Source organism: Polistes dominula, unplaced genomic scaffold (assembly GCF_049000335.1).
Source record: "Polistes dominula isolate Pdom_NZ unplaced genomic scaffold, Pdom_raw_medaka contig_20, whole genome shotgun sequence".
In the NCBI taxonomy this organism is placed as follows: domain Eukaryota; kingdom Metazoa; phylum Arthropoda; class Insecta; order Hymenoptera; family Vespidae; genus Polistes; species Polistes dominula.
Window position 1 is genome coordinate 1,141,027 of NW_028301147.1, and position 23,671 is coordinate 1,164,697.

The 23,671-nt window shown below is 28.1% G+C and overlaps 1 protein-coding gene across 7 annotated transcripts in view; it reads right to left on the reverse strand.

Moving 5' to 3' along the window:
• Syt7 (Synaptotagmin 7) overlaps positions 1-23,671 on the reverse strand; it is a 176,496-nt gene that overhangs the window by 57,738 nt on the left and 95,087 nt on the right. Inside the window, exons 1-3 of one of the 7 annotated variants that reach the window (XM_089177093.1) lie at positions 11,523-11,658; positions 10,140-10,225; positions 7,419-8,091 (exon numbers count right to left, since the gene is read on the reverse strand). The exons of 5 other annotated variants lie outside the window; for them this stretch is intronic. In XM_089177093.1, the coding sequence (XP_089033219.1) occupies positions 7,419-7,507 (89 nt within the window). In that variant the 5' untranslated portion in view covers positions 7,508-8,091; positions 10,140-10,225; positions 11,523-11,658. Of the gene's footprint in view, positions 1-7,418; positions 8,092-9,518; positions 10,226-11,522; positions 11,659-23,671 lie in introns of those variants that run through there. One more of the 7 variants, XM_089177092.1, reaches the window with a different exon arrangement.

Genomic DNA, 23,671 nt, shown 5'->3' on the forward strand with positions numbered 1-23,671 from the left:
AAGCTCACACATTGATCGTACTCTGGCGTTTTGCTCGTCTGAAAATTGCCTGACGATTTGTGTACATCGTGCAGTTTAAAACACCGTCATGTAGATACCCCCTACAAACACACACACACACACACATATATATATATATATATATATACACTCATACAATGAATAATCACACATAGATGCAGAAGACAAATGTTTGTGTGGGGGTTGGGGTAGAATATCGTAGAAATTATTTGAAAATTTGTTATTATAATATGCATAAAGTTAATGTTAAATACATGATATGCATTTTCATGATGAAATAAAACGTAGTAAATGTATTCAATGTTGTTAAAATGATATTATTTATAAAATGTATGTTATCAAGAGATTCCTAATTCGTAAAACGATCATGAATCTTTGATCGTTATAAATTTCTACGTGAATTGCGTTTAAAACTGACTTTTATTTACACTGATAACAAATGTAACCCTTTTTTTTTTTTCGTAAAGTATCAAATATTCGCCTAAACAAATCTTCAATGATGTTCTCTCTATCTCTTTCCAACATATATGTGACAATAATAATAAAAGTGGTGGTAAGTCATATATTTTCGTGTTTCGAAATATTTAACACGTTCGTCGGCCAGTCCGTTTCGGTTGAGTTTCTGGTCAGGCCCAAAATTCGACTGTCGTACGCGTCGTAACGTAAAAAAGCGATAAGTAGAAATATCAATAATGCGACCCGAGTATTATGGTTATATCTTTTCTTAATATATATAAATGACGTGTGACGTTGTTTGTCCGTAATGGACTCTTAAACTACTAAACCAATTTGAATAAAATTTTGCACACTGTGTGCAATTTTATCCAACTTGAAAGATAGAATTGTTTATATCTCAATTTATAATCGCAATATTATTTTATTGCGAATCGGAGTACGGACTGATTGTGAGCCACAGCAACGCGTGGCGGTGCACCTCTAGTAAAATATAAAACTATCTTTTAATTACCGAAAATAATGTTGTTACGAAATGAAAAATGTGATGTTTTTCCAACAACAAAAAAAGCAAAACTTCAACAAGAAGAGCGTCACCGTATACGGTGACAGGGCCCCCGGGGGAAGCATGCCCGTCTCCGATTTACGGTGCCATGGCGACGAACGTGTTAAAAAATTCTAAATGAATTTTAATATAATGATAGATCATACAAAAATGATATAATAAAATAAAATATATATATATATATATATAGATGATAGTATATGAGAACAAATTACTTCGGAAGGGGAGGGGGTGGGGAAATGAAGAAAAATGTGACATCTCAACTTGAAAACGAACATAATGTTCCACTTTCCTTTCCTTACGAAGGATGCGTCCGAAGGAAATGCAAATGCACCGTTTCCGGTAATACTTAAACGACCGTGAAATTTTTCTACTACAACGAGAAATGAAGAACGAGGCAGGGTGGGGTTGGAGTGAGGGGTGAAAGTGTGTCAAAGGATAATAAAAAAAAAAAAAGAAGAAGAAGAAGGGGTAAAAGATGATTCGAGGAAATTCGTGGGAGCGTGAAAATGCACGGTGTGAAATCGATTGACGAAAATCGGGAAAAAAAAATAAAAAGGAACGAAAGTAGAAGAAAAATAGAAGAAGAAGAAGAAGAAGAAGAAGAAGAAGAGAAAATTTGTAGAAAGAAGAAGAAGAAGAAAGATATCTTTTCACATGTTGCAAAATATTTTCAACCTATCATCTTTCTCAACTCAACGTATATATTTTGGGTTTTTCAAAGTATCCCAAGGAATGTTGTGATCGTACGAACGAATCACATTCTATACATTTTCACGAATTCTCTTTGACTTCGTTCATGTTCTTTGAAGATTATCAAACAAAACTGGCACGTGCATTTACTATCTTTTTCCCTATCTACACTATGCTTTCTCTTTCTTTATATCTTTTTATCTTTATTTTTTTTTTTTTTTTTTTGTTACCTTTCTATCTGTGACGAGTATAATTTTTTTTGTTTTTTATTTTGAAAAACTAGCACACGTACATAGGTTAGTAACACGAATGTATGTTGTATGCATTTGATGTTGTGTTATTTTTTTATAAATGATGCAAATGCATAAGCTTTGGTAAAATATCTAATGGGTATTTTAATGATAGTAGGTTGGTAATATTTTCCACAACATTTTCATAACAGATTGATACGATTTGTTAAATGTCATTAAACTTATTTTAACCTTTCACCTCTCCTTCTTCCCTGCCATTCCATTTCGTACTCGAAACCTACACCCTCGCATACATCTATTCATTTATATAGTATGTATAATAAATTAATGTAGGTTGAAAGAATTATTATTTATAATTTTATAAACATTATCGTGGAATATTTGATTTACAAAAAAATACCACTGATTTAATTTGTTATGTTAAATAATTTATCTATATATATATATATATATATATAGGTATATAAAATAATTTCTTAAATATTTAAATTTATAAAATATTATATTTGTATTAAATTATATATTTATTTAATTATATTATTTTAATTATATTATATATAAAATAATTTATATATATTTATATAACACATATATAAAAAAAATATAACACATTATTATTGTTATATTATTTTTGTTATAATAAATATAATAATAATAATAATATCATAAATTTATATAATACATTAATATATTAATTTGTTATAATAAATATAATAATTGTAAACAATTTTATTATTAATCTCAAACATATTCATATATTAATATATGAATGCATTTATATACAAGGTAAGTACACATTTAAATATAAAATAAAAATATATAAATATCTATATATATATATATATAAAAAGTTTGAGGGAGGTGTTAGGGTGTGAAATGAAAATCGTGATAAATGATCATACATGGTGACATTTTTTAAATTGCATGGGGAGAACAGATTCGACGTGAAATGCAGTAGCAGAAGCAGAAGCAGAAGCAGAAGCAGCAGCAGCACGAAACTGGCAAACGTGAAAGGATCTTTCAACTTGAAAAGTTTAACCCTTTTGTCGTCGTCTCTCTTCACTTCACTTCTCTTCTCTCCTCTCATAACTTTTCTCACCAAAAGAGAGAGAGAGAGAGAGAGAGAGAGAGAGAGAAAATTTTCTATCGCGAAAGAAAGTTTGTAATTGAGCATTATAAACCCCGGCAAGTTCAATAAAGCTACCTGACGTTTTATCCTATAAAAGAAATTTATAATTCAACTGCAATTTGCACCAAATCGAGATATCCAATACATACATATATACAGTATATTATATTATAGTTTATTATATATATGTGTGTATATAAATATCTGTGTAATATATTTATAGAGATAGGATGAAGAAATTGTGTTGCACGAATCTACTTTCATTAATTTCAAATACCAACAAAAATATTAATAATACACCTATTGGTTGAATTATTTAAATTATTATTATTATTACAAATTATTAAAATTATTATTTAATTTTATTAATTATTTTTAAAAAAAGGTATTAATTATATTTGTTAATTATTATTATTATATATTATATTAAATAATTATTATTATTATATATTATATTGGTACAATTTTTATTAAAATTATTAAATTATATTTAATAATAATTATTATTATATATAATATTATATAATTATTGTTATATATTATATTATACAATTATTATTAAAATTATTAATTATTTAAAAAAAACCCCATAGATACCATTTGAAATATATTCTATTATTATACGAGTACTCTTTCTATAATTTTAATTTTAAATTCAATGAGAGAAAAATATTCTGAGGTATGTCTATTAAAAAAATTGTTCTCAATGCCACCAAGGTTTATATTCTATATATATATATCTTTATTCTGTGTGTGTGTGTGTATATGTGTGTTTGTATATGTGGTATTATAGGATTCAATTGAACGTATGGAAGATTGAGATTTGTATAGTTTGCCGAGCCTACTCAAGATCGGACGTCGTGGAAAATGCAATTAACGATAGGTATCGAGAGTGTCCAAGTTATTTCGAAATTCCCAATAGATCCCTTTCCCTTCCCTTTCCCTTCCCATCCCTTTCCCTTCTCTCTATCTATATCTAGTGAATGTCAGAACGTTCTAAGGATTTCGTTGACCTACAAGCAGGAAATCAGTGAATTTATCGAACAAACGCATCAATGATCGTTCGTCGACTAATCGGAAAACGTAATCGAATTAATTCCTACGATTGGATAATAAAAAAAATTCTTCGATCTAATATGTTTTTATTTTTTATTTTTTTTTTTATTTTTACAATCAATTATATCAATGTATTAAAGAACATTTCAAAAATTAATAAAAATGTTTGTACATTTGTCTGACCACTTCTATACAGATGTTTGACTTTGTACTACTTAATAGTCTGACAATTTATATGTACTACTACTTTACATGTACTACTTAAATATCTGACTACGTATGAATGCTTGACTTGTACTACTTAAATGTCTCTGTCGGTGTATGCCTGACTTTGTACTACTTAAATAAATGAAAATATATGTAGATACTTGACTTGTACTACTTAAACGTGCGAAAACAGTTAGCTACATAGCTAACTAGTAAAATATCTAATAATGCAACCCCTCTCTCTCTCTCTCTCTCTCTTTCTCTCTTATCTTAAATTTAATTTAATCGAGACAAAGTTCTTCCTATGCTCGTTCACCACTCGTTATGCTTTCATTTCTTTTATCTTTGTTTCTAAATTAGATCATGAAAATAATGATGACTCGTACAGTTAGAAAATCATAAATGTTTCTTATTTTTATCGTTATAACCAATAACTTTCAAACGAGTTAAATCTAATATCACATATATATATTTTATTACATGTCATTTTCTAGAAACTTTCAACGAAATACTCGTTAACTTTTTTACATCACTGTTATTTCATCTTATACAACACATAGATAGATATAACGTACAGGTAAATAAGAGTAAAAATAATTTATCATCGTACTAAATGATACCATCTTTCAACGTACTGTAGTTTTGTTGAAAATTGATATCAAACTTTAAAATAATAAAAATATTTTATATCTCACACACGAGTAAACTATTGGCTAATAAAACGCATGTTGTAAAAGTATGATGAAATATTTAAAAAGTCACCGTAATATTGTTTGATTAGAAAGAAAATAAATATTGAAAAAATACAAGAAAAGTAAAGAAGAAGAAAAAATATAAAATAAATATCCTAATATACATATATAAAAATTACGTGTCACGTTGTTTGTCCACAATGGATTCCTAAACTACTGAACCGATTTTCATCAAATTTTACACACTGTATGCAGTTTCATTCAACTTGAAAGATAGGATAGTTTATATTACAATGTATAATCGCAATTGACTTAAAGAGACGTGTGTATCGGACTGATTGTGAGCCACAGCAACGTGTGGCGGGGCACCCCTAGTTCAAATATATATATAGAAGAAGAGAGTATAATAATCGACTTTGGTAAAAGGTGTATATATATACTTAGCCAAAAGGATCGAATCTCGGAGCACAGGGTCATCACGTTCGATCTACGCTTTGGGGGATGAAACGGAGATAAAAATTGAACGGAATGGGGAGAGAAAAAAACGTATCTACGAAGAGATTCGAGTGCTATTTTTTCTCACCAGCTGTCCTATTTTCGAGGGTGACTCTTTCTACCCTCTCTATCTATCTATCTCTTTCTCTCTCTATCTCTCTCTCTATCTATCTATCTCTCTTTCTATCATTCGCGTTCGCGGTCTAAGTGCCATTACGTAACTCGCGTATTTAAACTCTCGAACACGATCGATCGTTTTACGTTTCAGGGGGATTGATGATCGTTTTTAGAACTACTATATACTTATATTATTATATATCACGATTTTTTTTTTTTTTTTTTTTATTGAAATAATTAATATGAACATTATTTCGACGAAATAGAATTTATTGAAATAATTAAATACTTCACGTGTTATGTTTTATTTTCTTGTTTTTTTTTTTTCTTTTCTCTTGCGAGTTTTCACAGATAAAAAAAAGAAGATGAAATAAGTCGAGATTATTTGAAATATTAATTATAATAATTAAATTCAAGTAAAATGATGTAATCAAAAATCATGTCACGTATGACAATGTTGCATGCACAAAATGCATTGATGATAAATGCAAGTGGATAGAAAAGAAAATGGGGGTTTGTTGTTTATCGAAAGATAAAAAGGATTAACTTCGAGTTGATTAATTTTACGATAAAAAAAAAAAAAAGACAAAAAGATATAAAACAATAATGAAAAAAGGAGTGCATGTAAACGTGTGATAGAATTTATAAAAGAAACAAAAAAAACACATTACACGCAAGAAGATTCTATGAGAATAATAATAATAATAATAATACAAAAGTTTATAGCGGAAGGTGATAAAAGGGAAAAATAATTGTAAAAAAGTAAAAATGTGGAGGGAGAAGGGAGGGAGGAGGGGGGAGGAGGGGTAGAAGAGGAAAGATGAAAAAAAAATGAGAGAAAATAAAAACAGATAGAGAAAAAAAGAGTAAAAGGGAAAGGGAAAAGGGTAGAAAAGAAAACGATAGAAAATAGGAGAAAGAAGAGAAACCGAACGATTAATCAACGACCGTACACGACTCGATGAACACAGAAAACTACGACGAGAAGGGTTCTCATTACTTCCTCGTCAAAGCGAATTATTTTCGAGCTCGGCGATCACCAAACGCTACTACTACTACAACTACTACTACTACTATTACTCTACCATTTCTGTTTCGTTTCATTCCATTTCGTTTCTCTATTTTCTTGTTTTGTTTTGTTTTGTTTTTTTTTTTTTGATTATTTTATTTTTTCCTATTTCCCACACCCACCTCCCAGCACCCCCCACGAAAACGATCCTATACGTCCTATATATCTTTTTTATTTTTTTTTTTTATTATTTTTAAACCCAATCCAAAAATACAAATTTTCGTTGGAAAAAAACAAAAGACAAAATACAATTTTTATTTTGACAGAAGTATATGTATATATATATATATATATATATATATATTTATTATTTTTATTCTCACCCTAAAATAATAAAGAAAAACATATTTTTGTTAGAACCAAAAAAAAAAAAACAAAATACAATTTTTCCTTTGACACATATATGTATATATATATATATATGTACCTATATGTATATGTAATATATTTTGCTATGTGTTTGTATTTTTATTTTTTTTTATTTTTTTATTTTTATTTTTAACTAGCTTTCCTATTCTCTTTAGTTTCTTTCGTTATATTTCTACATACACAAACATATATACATATACATATATATTTTATTTAATTTTTATCATTTGTTTGACAAAGTTTTGTTTTCAAACAAATTCTTTTTTTTTTGCTTTATTTTAATTTGAATTAATTTACTCACAGACTTTGTGACAAGAATCTTGACAGGGCCAACTTGCTGATCCGATTGTTCTTCAAACCATCCAACATAGCTGACGCAGCGATCTCCATTTTCAATCGTTATTATTACTATTATTATTATTATTATTGTAACTGTTATTGTTATTGATAATATAGTTATTGTCGTTGATGATCCGATAAAAATCGAAAGGGTAACGATGATAAAAAAAAACAAAAAAACGTTGAGAAATATCCACAGATAGCAAAAAAAGGGACAAAGTGTTTGATAAAAAAAAAAAACAAAAAAAGAAAAAGTTACCGTTCTTAGAAGTACTCACTCTCTTACTTATGAGAATGAGTTACTACAACATAACACACTAAAACACACACACATAAGCACACACTTGTATCTTCTTTCTTTTTTTTTAACTTTCTGTTTAGTTGGTGGTACTCAAGTAGTGTGTTACGATTTATATAATGGTGGTTGTCCGTAATAGTTGTAATAGTAGTAGTAGTAGTAGTAGTAGATGGTTAGAAAACCCTTTTCTGAAGGTGTGTAATCTTCGATGACTTTTATCTTTCTACTGAGGTATATTTTACGACACTTCTTGCCACTTTCACCACTACATGAGCTCGTATCTTCGATGTTTTCGATGTTGTATACTTCTCCTGTCTCATGATTCGTTTATCTACTTCTGTAATAATGTCAAAAAGATACTACACATACATCTATATATTTATATGTACTCAAAATATATAATGTTTTGTTTTTATTCTTTTTCTTCTTCTTCTTCTTCTTCTTCTTCTTCTTCTGCTTTTTGTTTATTTATTTTTCTTTTATAACACTCTATGTGTTTTTCATCACACACTTTTATTTTTAAATCAAATATTTTTGTATCTTCTATTTATCAAAAATTAAATTTACATAAATGATTAATAATTCCGCGTTCAATAATAATTATTGTTCGTTTAAATGAACAAAATAATTAAATCAAGAATTTGGATTTGTCAAATGGTTGAGTGTAGAAAAGTTGGAACAAAGAATAATGGGTTGTTAAATTTTTTTTTTTTTCTATTCGATATAGATGACTATAAGTTTCTTCTTTGATAACTCCCTTCACCCTTTTTTTATCTAATAATCCATCCGTTTATTTTTTTTTCTTCTATCTCTCTTGGATTTTATTTTTCTGACTATCGTTTTGGATTCGTTCGGAAAAACGTTTATTCCAGTTCCAGAAAGATTCTTCTTTTTCTTTTTCTTTTTATTTTATTTTTTTTTTATTTTCTTCTTTCTAAAGCAGCGTATCGAACATTCGATGGTCTTATCGTTCCGATATCCATTGGAATAAAGTTGCACAAACGATTAAAGGTAAGTGACTTAAAAAAGTTTCAGCTATCACACTTACGTTTGTTTGTTTGTTTGTTTAGTTCAGTATTTTGTGTTAAAAAAAAAAAAAAATAAACAAGGAGAAAAAAGTTAAATATATCAGACAATAGTGATCAGTGACAATAGTGATTAGTGATTCAATTTTCTTCAAGATTTTAATGTTTTTTTTTCTTTCTCCTTTCGTATCTTCGACGATTAACTTTTTCTTACACAATGTATTTTCTTCCTTATTTGATTTTATTTTTATAAACTGTTCAACGATTTACTCAATTATCGTACAAAAGTAAGTAATAAATACTTTGCTTTTGCATATTTTTCTTCTTATTGTTTAATCAATCAATATTTATCCCAATATCGAACTATTTTCTCATCCAATTATATTTTCTCTTTTTCTTGGTTTAATTATCAACGTTTAATCAACGCAAAAAAAAGAAACAATAAAAGTTCCTGAGTTTTATTCGTTTATTTATTTATTTATTTTCTTCTTCTTTTTTTTTTCTTTTTTTTTTTTCAATCAACAACGATTCAACGATAACAATAAAATTAACAATCAATTATTAACTCGCGTTTTATACGCTTGTTCAATTAATTGTATTCTTTTATTATCAACACGATTATCATTTCAATATTCACAAATATTTTTAAGACGATAAGAAGACAAACCCAAAAAAAAAAAAAGAAAAATTCTAGCAGCAGAAGTATAAATAACGAATGAGAAAGAAGTATTATACACACACGTGACTGTTAGAATGACACACAACACCAAATGTGTTATCAAAGTAGCATGAGTTCTTCAAACGTGTGATAAGAGAGAGGAATTAAATGCGAACAACGAACAACAACAAAAACAACAAACATCACTTTCACTATCTTTCCTCTCTCTCTCTTTCTCTCTTTTTTTATTTTTATTTTTCTTTGTTTTTTAGTGTTCAGTACATACGAGTGTCACACACACACAATTAGTAGAATAAACTAATATAACATTAGTATTAGTAATAGTAGAAGTATAAGTAGAAAGGGGGGAAGAAAATGTAGAGTAAATAACGTATCCCCCCTATCACTCTCTCTCTCTCTCTCACACACACACACACACACTCTCACACACTTTCGTTTTATTTTCTTTTTTCTTTTTTGCCTTTTTTCTTTTATTCTTTTCTTTCTTCCAGGTTCACGAGAAAAAGTTCGTCAAGAAAATCTTCGACGTGTTCTTCGTCTTTGATTTCTTCCTATATAATATATACTTTTTTTTTTTTTTCTTTATTTTGTCGAATTAATTTTTTATTTCGTACGTGTGTGCGTGTATGCGTGTTTTTTTTTTAATTTTTATTTTTATTTTTATTTTTCAAACGAGTCTACCAAAACGAAAAACTGAATCCTTTTGTTTCTTCTCGTCATCCTTGCGCGGGAATTCGTCGATAAACCGGCCGTTACCGAATAGTTCACTGTAATATATATATATATATATATAAATAAATAAATAAATAACGCGTAATAAACAATTTTTTTTCTTTTTAATTCGTGTACTTTATTAATACGCGAAAATTTCTATCTCTCTCTTTGTCATTTTTTTTCCTCTCTCTCGATTTTTTTATTTTAGATCTCAATCACAATTTGTTGACTCCCTAATATCTTTTGATTCTATCTCTGACTTCTATTTAATCTTCATTTTCTCAACGAGAGTATAAATATGTGTGTATGTGTATGTGTTATCCTATTTATCTTTTCTCTCTCTGTCTCTTCTCTCTTCTCTCTCTCTCTTTTCTTTTTTTTTTTTTTTTTTTATTATTTAAGGATAATCAACGAGAGAAGAGAGGATTGGATGAAATGTTTTTTTTTTTTTTTTTTTTGAGACCACCACTGTGTTTTCCTTCTCATTTTTCTCCTATTTTTTCATATTATTATTATTATTTTTTTTTTTGGACTTATGTGGTCTCAACAAAAAATTCTGTCAAAAAAAAAAAATGACAGAGACGAGTATAAAGAAGAATGAGTGAAACAAAAAAAAAGTGGATAGGAAGTTGGTATATGTTAAAAGGTAGAAATGTTTGAGGAAAAACGAGTACTAGTAAAAGAAAGAAAGAACAAAAAAAAAAAAAAGAAAAAAAAACTGGACGACAAAAGCGTCCTTGATTTTCTTCAACGGTTAGTGGTAGGTGGAGAATTTAGGGGGAAGACGGGGGTGGTGATAAAGGTAGCCTTTACACGGAAGTACGTTCCAAAAACGTAAAATAAGGCTTTTCCTCTTGTGATCATCGTCGTGTTCGTTCTGCTGAACGTATGAGTAAAAGGATTCAAAATCATTTGGAAGTTTAAGACAAGTAGAATAAGAATTAAGAAAATAGAAAATAGTAGAAGAAGAAGAAGAACATTTGAAAAAAAAAAAAAAACAAAAAAATTAAACAAAACAAACCAAACAAAATCAGCAGAAAATTCCACACACTCAAAATTGTGGAATGGGAATTTTTTCAAATTAAAAACCATTTGATTTTGGAATCCAAATTCAAAACTCAAAATAAAAAAAAAAAAAAGAAAGAAAAGAATAGGAAATAGATAAAGATAAGGGATAGATAAGAACAGATGAAGAAGCACACGTAGAAAGATAAAACAAAAAAAACAAAAGAATAGGAAAATGAATGGACAGAAAGAAAGAGAGAGAGAGAGAGAGAGAGAGAGAGAGAGAGAAAATAGAGTTAGAGTTAGAGTTAGAATTAGAGAGAGAGATAGAAATAGTTTGCTGACTGTTATCGATGGACAGTCGAGCCGTTTGCCAAACGCAGACTGCCACTGGTGGTCGACGGTGTGACCTACTCGCACTGCTCTCAGCTGGTATCCCAACCACCCCCAGAACCATAACCGCCTACCCCTACTCCACAAATTTCGATCCCACCTTCGTGCCTACTGGTCCCTTCTCCTAGTCCTCCCTCCCCCACCCAACTAACTATACCACCAACCACCTAGTCTCTCTGCCACCACCCACCCACCCTTTCTCCGCTTCTTCTCGCGCGCGCACCACCCCCACCTTCACCCTCATCCCTCTCTCTCTCTCTTTCTATACTACCCCCTTACCTTTCCTTTCCTTTCCTTTCCTTTCGTTGCCTTGCCTTGCCTTCTACAACCCTCTCTCCCCACCCACACTTCTCTCTTTCTCTTCGTACTATACTCTGACTAACAGTACCACACACTACACTCGAAAAACTCAGCGATCCTCCTCCTCCTCCTCCCTCCTTCTTCTCCCTCCTCCTCTTCCTTCTCTTCCTACACTTTAAAATCGGCAAAAGCCCGTTTCCACTTTTCCTTCTACATGCTAAGCGTACAACGATTTCCAGTTGGAATTTCACTTCTTCTTCTTCTTCTTCTTCTTCTTCTTCTTATTCTTTTTTTTTTTCTTTTTGATTTTTTTCCATGTACGAGTATTTTTTGTTCTTCTTTTGAAAGATAACTGTAGGTCTTCCTCCACCTTGGACCAATCGTATAACAATCCGTTGTTTTTTTTTTATATATTTCTATCAATATTTTTTGTATGATAAATGTACATATTAAAGAAATAAACAGAACAAAATAAAGATAGGTTTATTGATAAGATTGATAAGGATTGATTTTATTATCCAAAAATTCGTATGATAATATTTTTCAATTTAAACGATTATCAAAATTGTATTAATTTGATCAGTTGAAATAATCGTAGAAAGTTAGGAAATATGTAAAATAAAAATCAATTATTAATTAAACTATATTATTATTATTATCATTATTATTATTATTATTATTATACTATATCAAAAATTGTGATAATATTTTTCAATTTAAATGATTAGCAAAATTGCATTAATTTGTAAATTTAAAATGATCGTATATAGAAAGTTAAAAAATTCTTAAAAATAATAATTATTAATTAAACTATATTATTATTATTATTATTATAATTATATTAGAAACTTATTTGTCGTGAACATTATTATCCTTTTCCAATATTATAGTTTATCCTGTCTCTTTGCATAAAATTCGTATCCGGATCGTATCGATATTGTAAATCGATAAGACTCGCGTTAATGACACGCACGAGTGAACAAACGAGTGACCTGCACTTCCACCTGCATATGCATTCACTTACACGAATGATAGAACATTTGATTGGTATAGTTAGATACACATGGACGAACAATCTATGTGTGTGTGTATGTGTATGTGTATGTGTATGATAGAATGGAAGAGACAGAAAAGAGAGAGAGAGAGAGAGAGAGAGACAAGAATAATCAAGGATGTAAAGATACGTCAGGTGTAATAGAATGTAGATAAATTGATGACCAGGTAGAGCTTATGTGGTTACCCAATCTTCATTCGTATCTCGTTAAAAATAATAATACAAATACATATATTGGGTTGTCCAGAAAAGTTTGTATCGATTTTAAGTGGCATATAAAGTTCTTTTGCTAAAATAAAAATATCTGAGAAATTTTGGAAGAACAAAATTTTGTAGTTACGTGAAAGGTTGTGTAACAGATGTGGAACCCTTAATATTAAATTATAATTAATATTATATTAAATTTTATTTTATATTAAAATTAAATTATATAATATTCATTTTATATATAATAATTAAATTATATATTAATATATATATATATATAATTTATTTTATATTATTTAATAAATATATACAGCAGAAAAAGAAAAAGAACTTAAATGCGTTGCATTTCAAAATCAAAGGATCAAAACAAATATGATTCTAATTTTTTTTTTTTTGGTTTTTACTTGTGTACCATAAAAATTCAATTAATCGAATAATTTTCTCTATAATTAATTATACTTTTTTTTTTTTATTCGAGTGTATGTACAAACAATTTATTTTATGTTTTTTATCTACCATAATCGATAAGATTACGTACAAACGGAGTATAACAAACGGACATGTGCTGAAAAAAAAAAAAAAACCAGTGAAAAAGATCTAAAAGGATTTTTCTACTATCTTTTTCTTCTTCTTTTTTTTTATCGATGCTAAAGTTCGATTCTTTGATGGGTAAAAAAACATCGATCAATCCTCCGTAACGTAGAAAAACATGCTAGGTGAAACGAGTTAGAGAGAAGATCCTTTTCTGAATTCCGTTTCTTCAAAGTTACATCTAATTCGGACGTTCTGGAACCAGAAAAGCAGACAGAACGAACGATGGAAGAGGAGGAAGGTGTGGGGGGGGGGTGGAATGAGGTAGTGGGATTAAGGGGGTAAAAGGGCAAGGAAGGTTGATCGATAAACGAGACCAACTTTCTCTCTCTCTCTCTCTCTCTCTCTCTATCTTTCTCACTCTCTCTCACTCTCTCATTTCGACAGATGTTTTTTTTTACTTCTTCTATTTTTTATCTGTTGTCCCACCTTCGATAACAAATAACTCTTAAAAAGGGCTTAATCAGAACCTTCGATAGATGCCAACTATTTTTTTTTTAATGAACTTTACAATTTTTGATTTAAAATGATTTTTAAATTTTTAAATTTTGTAAAGTTTTTCTTTTTTTGTTGAATTCTGAGTCTTATGTGAGAGGGTTGAAAAGTTTTGAGCCTAACACGATATAATAAACAATTAAATTATTATTTTATTTTATATATTTATTTATTATTATATTAATGTTATTTAAGATTATTTTTAAAGGGAATAATTGTTTTGTATTTATTGCATTGATAAATTTTCTTTCTCCATTATTTTAATTTAATTTAATTTAATTTAATTTAATTTAATTTGATATGCAGTAAAAATGGCATTGATCGATAGGGCAAAGTTATATTACGATAAAAAAAAAAATATAAACCTTGGTTTGTTTACTCTGTTGTTTGTTCATTTTTTTCTTTTTTGGTCCAATGCAAATTCGTAATAAAAATATTATTTTTTTTTTTTTTTTAAATACGCGTACCATGTATTTTTTTGCATTTTTATGAAACGAAGACTCGTATCACTAAAAAAAAAAAAAAAAAAAACCAATCATTTTCAATGGTTTTAAATCTGTTTACTTTTAATGTCCAGTATATGCATCATTTTTTCTCTCTCTCTTTTAGTTTAAATAATTTTTTAATACCACGTATATATATATATATATATACAGGATGCACAATATTACGTAATTGTTTATAAATAAAAAATGTAGAACATATGTGTGTGGTTTCAAACAGTTTACAAATTCATTTCAAAAGATTACATATATTTTATTACTGACAATCTAAAACATGCACAATTAACAATTTTAAGAAACATTGAACAATTAACAAAATTATATTTCAATTAATAAAAGATTACATATATTTTATTACTGACAATCTAAAACATGCACAATTAACAATTTTAAGAAACATTAAACAATTAAAAAAAATTCTATTTCAATTAATAAAAGATTATATTTTATTACTCACGAAGATAAACACCAAACAATTTAACAACAAACCACCAACAAAACAAAATCTTCAACAAATCGAAAAATATTATTTTCTTTTCTTCAAACTTACGAGAGTGAAAGTAAAATAAAATAAAATAAAATCAAAAGCAAAGAAAAGAAAAGAAAAGCAAAGCAAAGCAATGAAAAGAAAAGAAAAGTAAGTCGGAGTTACTCTCGGATTTATCGTAGGAAAAGTGAACGCGATGAGAAAAAAATAAAAAACACAAAAACAAAAAAAAGGGAAGGGGGTGGGTTTTTGCATTTTGCACAGCAAATAAGTGGATCGTATTTCTATCGGCTTTTCCACGTAATTGATACACCCATACTTTTTCCGTATTTACGTATGCAAAACGCAAAGTCAATAAAGCAAGAGGGTTTGAGGTGCGATATGCGGAATGCAGGGTGTGTGCAGGGGGTGTTCAGGGGTGTGTATGTCTGTGTGTGTGTGTGTGTGTGTGAAGAAGGGATATCGTTGGCCAGTATAGGGTGGTATATATCCAGTAATTCGATCGGCATAGGTAAAATCGAAACGTCATTTGGAATCGGTCGTATCCTCACATCGAATACACAAAACGAATATACTAGTTATATATATATATACATATACAGGGTGATTCATCAGTAATTGCCACTTAAATTACAACGAAAGTTACATTAATATTTTTATCAAATCAAGATCAAAATCAACGATGGTAAAAACTGACGAACAAGTCGACCACAATACAAATCCTCTGCGTTTTGATAACATTGTGGTTGTGTCAGAGTTATATCAGGTTTTTATTGGTCATTGTCAGGTTTTGTATTTGTTGTTGTGTTGTATCTACCTACCCATATAAAGATACAATGTTGTTTCTAGATGCTGGCGTGTCGTGTCGCCACAGTGGCGACAACAGAATGCAACATTGTATTTAAACAAACAATAAATCTTGAAAATTACTCAACTTAGTAAAAAAAACTATTAATGTCATATTGTAGTCCTGAATTTGGTATGCAACTTGTTCTTTATCAACTTTTCTGTTACTGTCATATTTTCGGAGTTATTTGAATAACAAGAGCTGGTGAATCAACCTGTATATAAAATGCATTTGAAAGAGAAAGAGAAAGAGAGAGAAAGAGAGAGAGAGAGAGAATGATGTTGTTACCGACAGTTATGTGATTTTCAATTCTCTCAAGAACGACATTATATTCGAAGTACATTCGATATCTATCCATCTCATATTTTCATTATCATCGTCATATCCAATTTTGGAATTTATTTTAATTATAATCATTCACAACTCTGTGGGTGGTGATTGCAGTAGTGGTGTTGATAATGGTAGGGGTAGAGGTTGGTAGGAGTTATGGGATAAAAATGAAACAATGAAAATTACCACGATCAACGAAATACACTTTTTGTTTTATTTTTTCATTCGTTAATAACACTCGTCTATACAGTTATTTTATTTTTAAATATACTTCGGTGATTGACTTTACTTTCTGGTTTTTTTTTTTTTGTATGAATTTTTGTTTTTCAATGGCAGGAAAAAAGGGGGAATGGGTTATTTTCCAAACTCAAATAAAATACGTCGACGTATTGCAATTTGGGAATTTTTCTTTTTTCTTTTTTTTTTTCAAATTGATCTAAAAAAAACAAGGGCCAGTTTTTTATAAACAAGAAAATTAGAGAGAGAGAATAGTTTGAAGGGTGGGGTTAGATTTGAAAATCCCATTCGAAAATTTATTTCGTTGGGCTAAAAGACTCTCTCTCTCTCTCTCTCTCTCTCTAGTTAGGATTAACTACAGGAAGTTTATTAAAACTTGTTACGAGAGAAGTTTTGTAGGAAACTCCTTTATATATATAATAATATATATATATATATATATATATATATATATATATATATATATATGTATAATAAATCAACGGGAAGTAGTACTCGTCTTATGAAAAGTAATTATCGCAATTAAGTAGATTAAAAGTGATTCTGAAATAACAAAAAAATATATAAAAATATAATAAATAATAAAATAATAAAAAAAAATATAGATACATACTAGGGGTGCCCTGTCACGCGTTGCTGTAACTCACAATCAGTCCGATACACACGTCTTTAAGTCAATTAATAATTATTGCGATTATAAATTGAGATATTAACTATTCTATCTTTCAAGCTGGATGAAACTGCATACAGTGTGTAAAATTTGATTAAATTTGGTTTAGTAGTTGAGGAGTCCATTGCGGACAAACAACGTGACACGTAATTTATATATATATATTAAGAAATAAGAAGATGTATAATAAATCAATGAAAAGTAGTACTCATCATATCAAAAGTAATTATTGCAATTAAATGTATCAAAAGTGATTTTGAAATAACAACAACAAAAATAAATGAAAATAAAATATAAGAAAATAAAATGAAATAAAATGAAATGAATAGAAGGAAGGAAGTAAAGATGTAAAAGGTGGGAGTGAGGGAGAGAAGAGGTTGGTTGAAATGTCGATTTCGATATATCAAACTAGTTGAAAAGTGTTCAGTGACGTTTAACGATTTCCTACAATTTTCTTCGATTTACCTTTGGATTCGATGTCTTCGTTCTCTTTCTCTTTAAAGATAAATCGATTTATCCTAGTATCAAAGTCATGCGACTACTCTTTATCGTATTACACACTCAAACGCATATAGAAACGTAAAGTCAGATAATCCTTTTTCTTCTCTCTTTCTCTTTCTCTTTCTCTTTCTCTCTCTCTCTCTCTCTCTCTCTTTTCAATGGTTTTTTTTTCTTAATCGAAGTAAAAAAAAAAGAAAAAAAAATTAAAAAAAAATCGATGCTACGTGCATTGGACAAGTTGACGTACATTTATTTTGAAAAATGCGAATGACACACGGCAAACACGTGTTATCGAAATAATACTGATCACAAAATATATCTTAATTTGTTAAGAACAAATTAAAAAAAAAAAATTAATCAGATAAAAGAGATTTAATTTAGAAGAAAAAATAGAAGAGAAAGAGAGATAGAAATATCTCTCTTTCTCTCTCTCTCACTTAAATCACATTATTAAACTTTTAAGTATGTGATATTATTAATATATTATTGTAATATATAATATTATTAATTTTAAAATAATTTATAATTTATAATTGAATATATTAATTTTAAATATTAATATTTATAATAAATTTAATTATTAAATATTGTTATTATTATTATTATTATATAAATATTATAAATAATATTAAATATTAATATTAATTTAGCTAAATATAAAATTAAAATTAATAAAATTAAAATTAGATAAAAAATTAAGATTAAAATTATATAATAATTATTATATCATATTAAAAAATTTATTATTATATTAATAATTAAATAATACATATATATATATATATATATATATATATTGAAACTACATATTTTAAATCACCTCTCAATCATTTTATAAAAACCAATACACTTTTGTGAAATGACGATGGAAAAGTTGCTACAAGCTAACATAATTTTCATTTACTTATATACGAACTCAATCAACTCGTACAAGTTACACACATACATTTATATATACATAATATATATATATATAAAGAAAATTACATTTTACTTGATTGAAACTATTTTCAGATTTCGATAGAAGATGAAACGCATTAACCGTGTTATACGTGGAATGATAGAACGTAGGGTAACACATTTAAGAATTGCATTTGCAAAGGAAAATTTCTATTTCAAATAGACGACGCACTTTTTCATTATCCTTTCTTTTTATTTTTGCCTGTGTGACTCACTCTCTCTCATACGAACACACACACACACACATAGTCAACAATTTCCGATGATATAAAAAGAATACTAACATATATATATAAATAAAAAAAAAAAAGGAAAAAAATCAATAATTCGAAGAGTTTCCAATCGTTCGTAGAAAACTTTCATTGTAAACAAGCGTACAAATATACAAGTATGTATATATATATATATATATAAGTATATATGTATGTATGTATTTTATATTTAACAAATAGTACATATACGCATTCTCGTATACTTCGATAAAAGAAAGAAATGGTCAACTACTAACGAACAAATTCTCCATTGCTGGTTTCTCCAATTTCACAAATTGTCAACAACTGATGCAATGGTTAACTTTCCATGTTTATTATTTTCGTGTAACACAAATTTTTGGGAAAAATATCTTTTGTTATATAATATTCAAAGTTCAAAGACCTACTATTAAAAAAAAAAAAAAAAAAAAAAAAAATGCAAGAACTTACTTATCATTATTTAAAATAAAAATTTCTTTTAACCCACTGTCAACCCACTGGTGCCTTCAACTTATATTAAAAATTAAACATTTTTTTTTTAAATTAAAATTATTATTATAATTATTATGATTATTACTGATTTTGATTTTCATCATTTTCTTCTCGTTTTCTCGAACTCTTCTCAAGAGGGATCCCATTTTTCGTAATATTTCGTTTCTACGTTCATATTTCTGGTATGTGCATACACCGTGTTATGATATACATACACATATATATATGTATATAACTTTGCATATATATTACGAATAGTTTTTAAATATGTATATACGTATATATAAATATGTCTGTATTTGTGAAGAAATCTACACACGTATATGTCTCTAAAGAAATTCCTATTCATGACACCATCTGCCATAACTGATACGAACGTACACACACACACACACACACACAGTTCTGTCGTCATATTCAACATCTACCGAGTGTCCTATTTTAAAAAGAGAGAAAATGTATGAATGTATATGTGTCTATCCAACGGGAGAGTACACACATCTTTAACAGGTTTGTTTTTGTTAACTTTTACCACTAGTCGTAAGTTTTCCTTTCTAGAAAACTTTATTCCTCCCTTTTACAAAGAAAAAACAAATACATTAAACAACAACAACAACAACAACAACAACAACAACTAAAACAACAGATCATTATATTAATAGTACTGAAAGTATAATTAATATAGTTTGGTGATTATTTCTTGTACATTTTGTAATAAATATCTAAGTGAGATTAATTAATTGTTTTATTTTTTTATATTACAAATACATGGGGGGGAGGGGGATTGGGTAAGATGATGGGTTTATTTGTATATTAAATTGTTTTCGTACGAATTGTATATTAAATATTTTCATTAAAGAGAAAAAAGATAACAATGCACGTTATAACTTATTATAAGAAATATTAGTTATAATTATTAATTATAATTATAATTAAAATTATAATAAAATATATTCTTCATTATAATTATATATATATATATATATATTTAATATAATTATTTGCTATAACAAATTATAATTTATATATTTAAATTATATATTTAATATATATTTAATTTATATATAATTTTTACATATTTTATATATTTATATGTTTAGTATAATTATGTGTTATAATTTTTTATAAAAAATATTACAATTTCCAAAAAAAAAAAAGTACAATCATCTCATCGTTAAAAAAATAAATTAAAATAAATAAAAATCACAAACTTTCATAATCTTAGTAAATTTATTGTATTATAATAAAAAGTATAATAAAAATTACAAAAGACATTAATTTTCTTCATCCCCAAACCCCCCCCCCCCTTTAGCTTTATAGAAAATAAATAATCATCTAATAACCACAAGTTCGTTAGTTTATCTATCGGAAAGTTATCGATCCAAGCTGGTGTGTTATCTACTCTGTAATATTGGTGACACATACACATACACATAATCAAACTCTGGTGTGGTTTGTAAAGAGAAAGAGAGAAAGAGAGAAAGAGAGAGAGAGAGAGGGAAAAACTTCGTTACACGATATACCTCTTCGATGAATGCAGAAAAACGAATGTCATTTTATTACGCATCACCGGGTTCCGGTGATCCGAAACTCTGTGGGACACCGTACGAAACTGCACGACAAAATTGCTGCTGTCTCTGATCAAATAAAAAAAAAAAAAAAAGAAAAGAAAGAACAGAAAATGACACGAATAGGTACGTACCTGATTGAACGAGAAAAAAAATATCTATTGCTGTCCAATTTAGAAATCTGTTAAAATTCCCTGAACGAATATTAAGGAAAAAAAAAAAAACAAATCATATATATATGAGAAAGAGTATGTGTGTTTGTTTGTGTGTGCATGTGTGTGTGTGTGTGTATGTATGTGTGTAGACTTCATTTTCAAATTGCAATGATTGATGAAGATCGAATATTATGAAATTCATTCCAGTGTTTCGTACCACTCCACGTTTACCAACCATCCCTCTACTATTTTTCTATCAATCATAACTACGATTATTATTATTATTATAGGTTTGCCTATTATTTTAATTATTATTACTATTATAATTATTCATTTTTGTTTGAAAAAAACATGTTTTTTTATTTATTAGATGAATAGAGAAAGATTGTTTATATTTATTGGTGGTTTCCCTATTAGTCGGCTTTTACGACAAGCAGGGATTACTGAGGGAGTATTCTTAACCCCGCCCCCTCACGGGTTTATTATTTATTTATTTATTTATTTATTTATTAATATAAATTTGTTTATTTATTATTTCGTTTATACTTCAATGTTATCAATGTTTCAAATGTGTCAATTTATTTTAATCATTTTCATTTGTAATCATCAACTGTTACTAACGATTATTATCAAACTATTACTTTTTTTATTATCTCATTATGTTATTATTATTATTAATATTAATTATTATTTATTATTATTGGTGTAATAATTGCACGTATTATATGATAGATAAGATAGTTCATCTTTAAATATAACCACCCGCAAGCAGAAAATAATCTTCTCTTATCTTTGCCAACACTTTCACGTTTCTTACAGACCCTTTTTCCTAAAGCACCCCTTACAAAATCCCCTAAACAAACAATTCTTCAGCCTCAAAGTTTCCTCTTGGTTTTTTTTTTTTTTTATGCTTTTTCCCTCCAAAAAAAAAACTCACAAGAGACATTTCCAACTTTTCTCAAAATCTACTCTCTATCGTGTTTTTTTTTATGTTTTCGATTATATTTAAAGAACCTTGTATCTAAAAAAGAAAAGATAAATAAGTATCTAGATAATATTATAAAAATCTCAATAATATATTACAATAAATAAATATTATTATTATTATGTTATGAAAATAAATTTAAATTAACATTTTGTTGACCGGTCCCACGTTAACTCGTGTTTCTGTGACCAAACGTTACTGGACTGGTCACGAGTTAACTCGTGATGCACTTTTTCTTCGCATTACGCTATTTAAAACGGAATCTAATAATACATTAAATTTATTCAAAATTACGAAGATTGTTTTTCTTTTCAATTCAATTGCGAAGAAATAATCGATGACACGGGATAAATTCCTAAAAAAAAAAAAAAAAAAAAGAAAAAAATAGCCGGTCAACAGAGTGTCTTCCCATTTTGATTATTCCTAAAAAAAAAAAAAAAAAAAATACCTGTGAAACACGTAACATTGTGAAAATGTGAAAAATAATCCTAAAAAATTGATCTTCATCATTACCAACCATATAACAAAACACATACGTAAATACACACACACATATATATAATGTTTCTATAGAAAGGAAAAGATATGGGTAATCTATACGTGCAACACACACACACACACACACACACACACATTTGAGAAATGTTTCTGCTCATGGTCAGAACGAAAAAGGGAAATGGTTTGAACATGGACCAAAGGGACTGGAACAAACTTCCGTAACTGATGGGGACCATGATTGAGTGGTTAACTCTCATTTCTTATCACATATCATATCATATCATATCATCACGTGTAGGATCGTTTCACCATTTCTTGATGTCTAGAAAAAGAAATAGAAAAAAAAAAAAGAAAAAAAGATTGTTTGACAGACAGATAAAAAAAAAAAAAGATAAAAAGAGAAAGACATAATAATAATAATAATAATAAGAAGAAGAAGAGAGAAAGAAAAAAGAAAAGTAGATATGATGGTAGAAAAAAAGTATCAACGAACTTGCGTCAGTCGTTAAGTCACATTACTAGATGATTATTCCAAAGATTTCAATAGCAGATTTGCAGGTTGGTACTGGAAAAAAATTCTCTATCTATCTATCTATCTCTCTCATTCACTCACTCATTCACTCACTCTCATTCTGTCTCATATTTGTGCCTCGAGCTACACGAGTTATTGTTAGTCTCTCTCGTCTATTCGTTCTTGGGGGGAAGAAGAAGAAGAAGAAGAAGAAGAAAACAAAAAAATAGAAAAAGAAAAGAAAAGAAGAGAGAAAAGAAAAAAGAGAAATCATTCGCAACAGCTCAAATATTTTCTCTCCCTTTCTCTCTCTTTCTCTCTCTTTCTTTCTTTTGCATACACTCTCGTAAGAAATATCTCTAGATGATTGGAAAAAAAAAAAAAAAGGAAAAGAAAAAAAATGACGTATCGTTTCAAGCACATTTTCAAAACCACGTTTTCAAGCCACGTTTTCAAGCT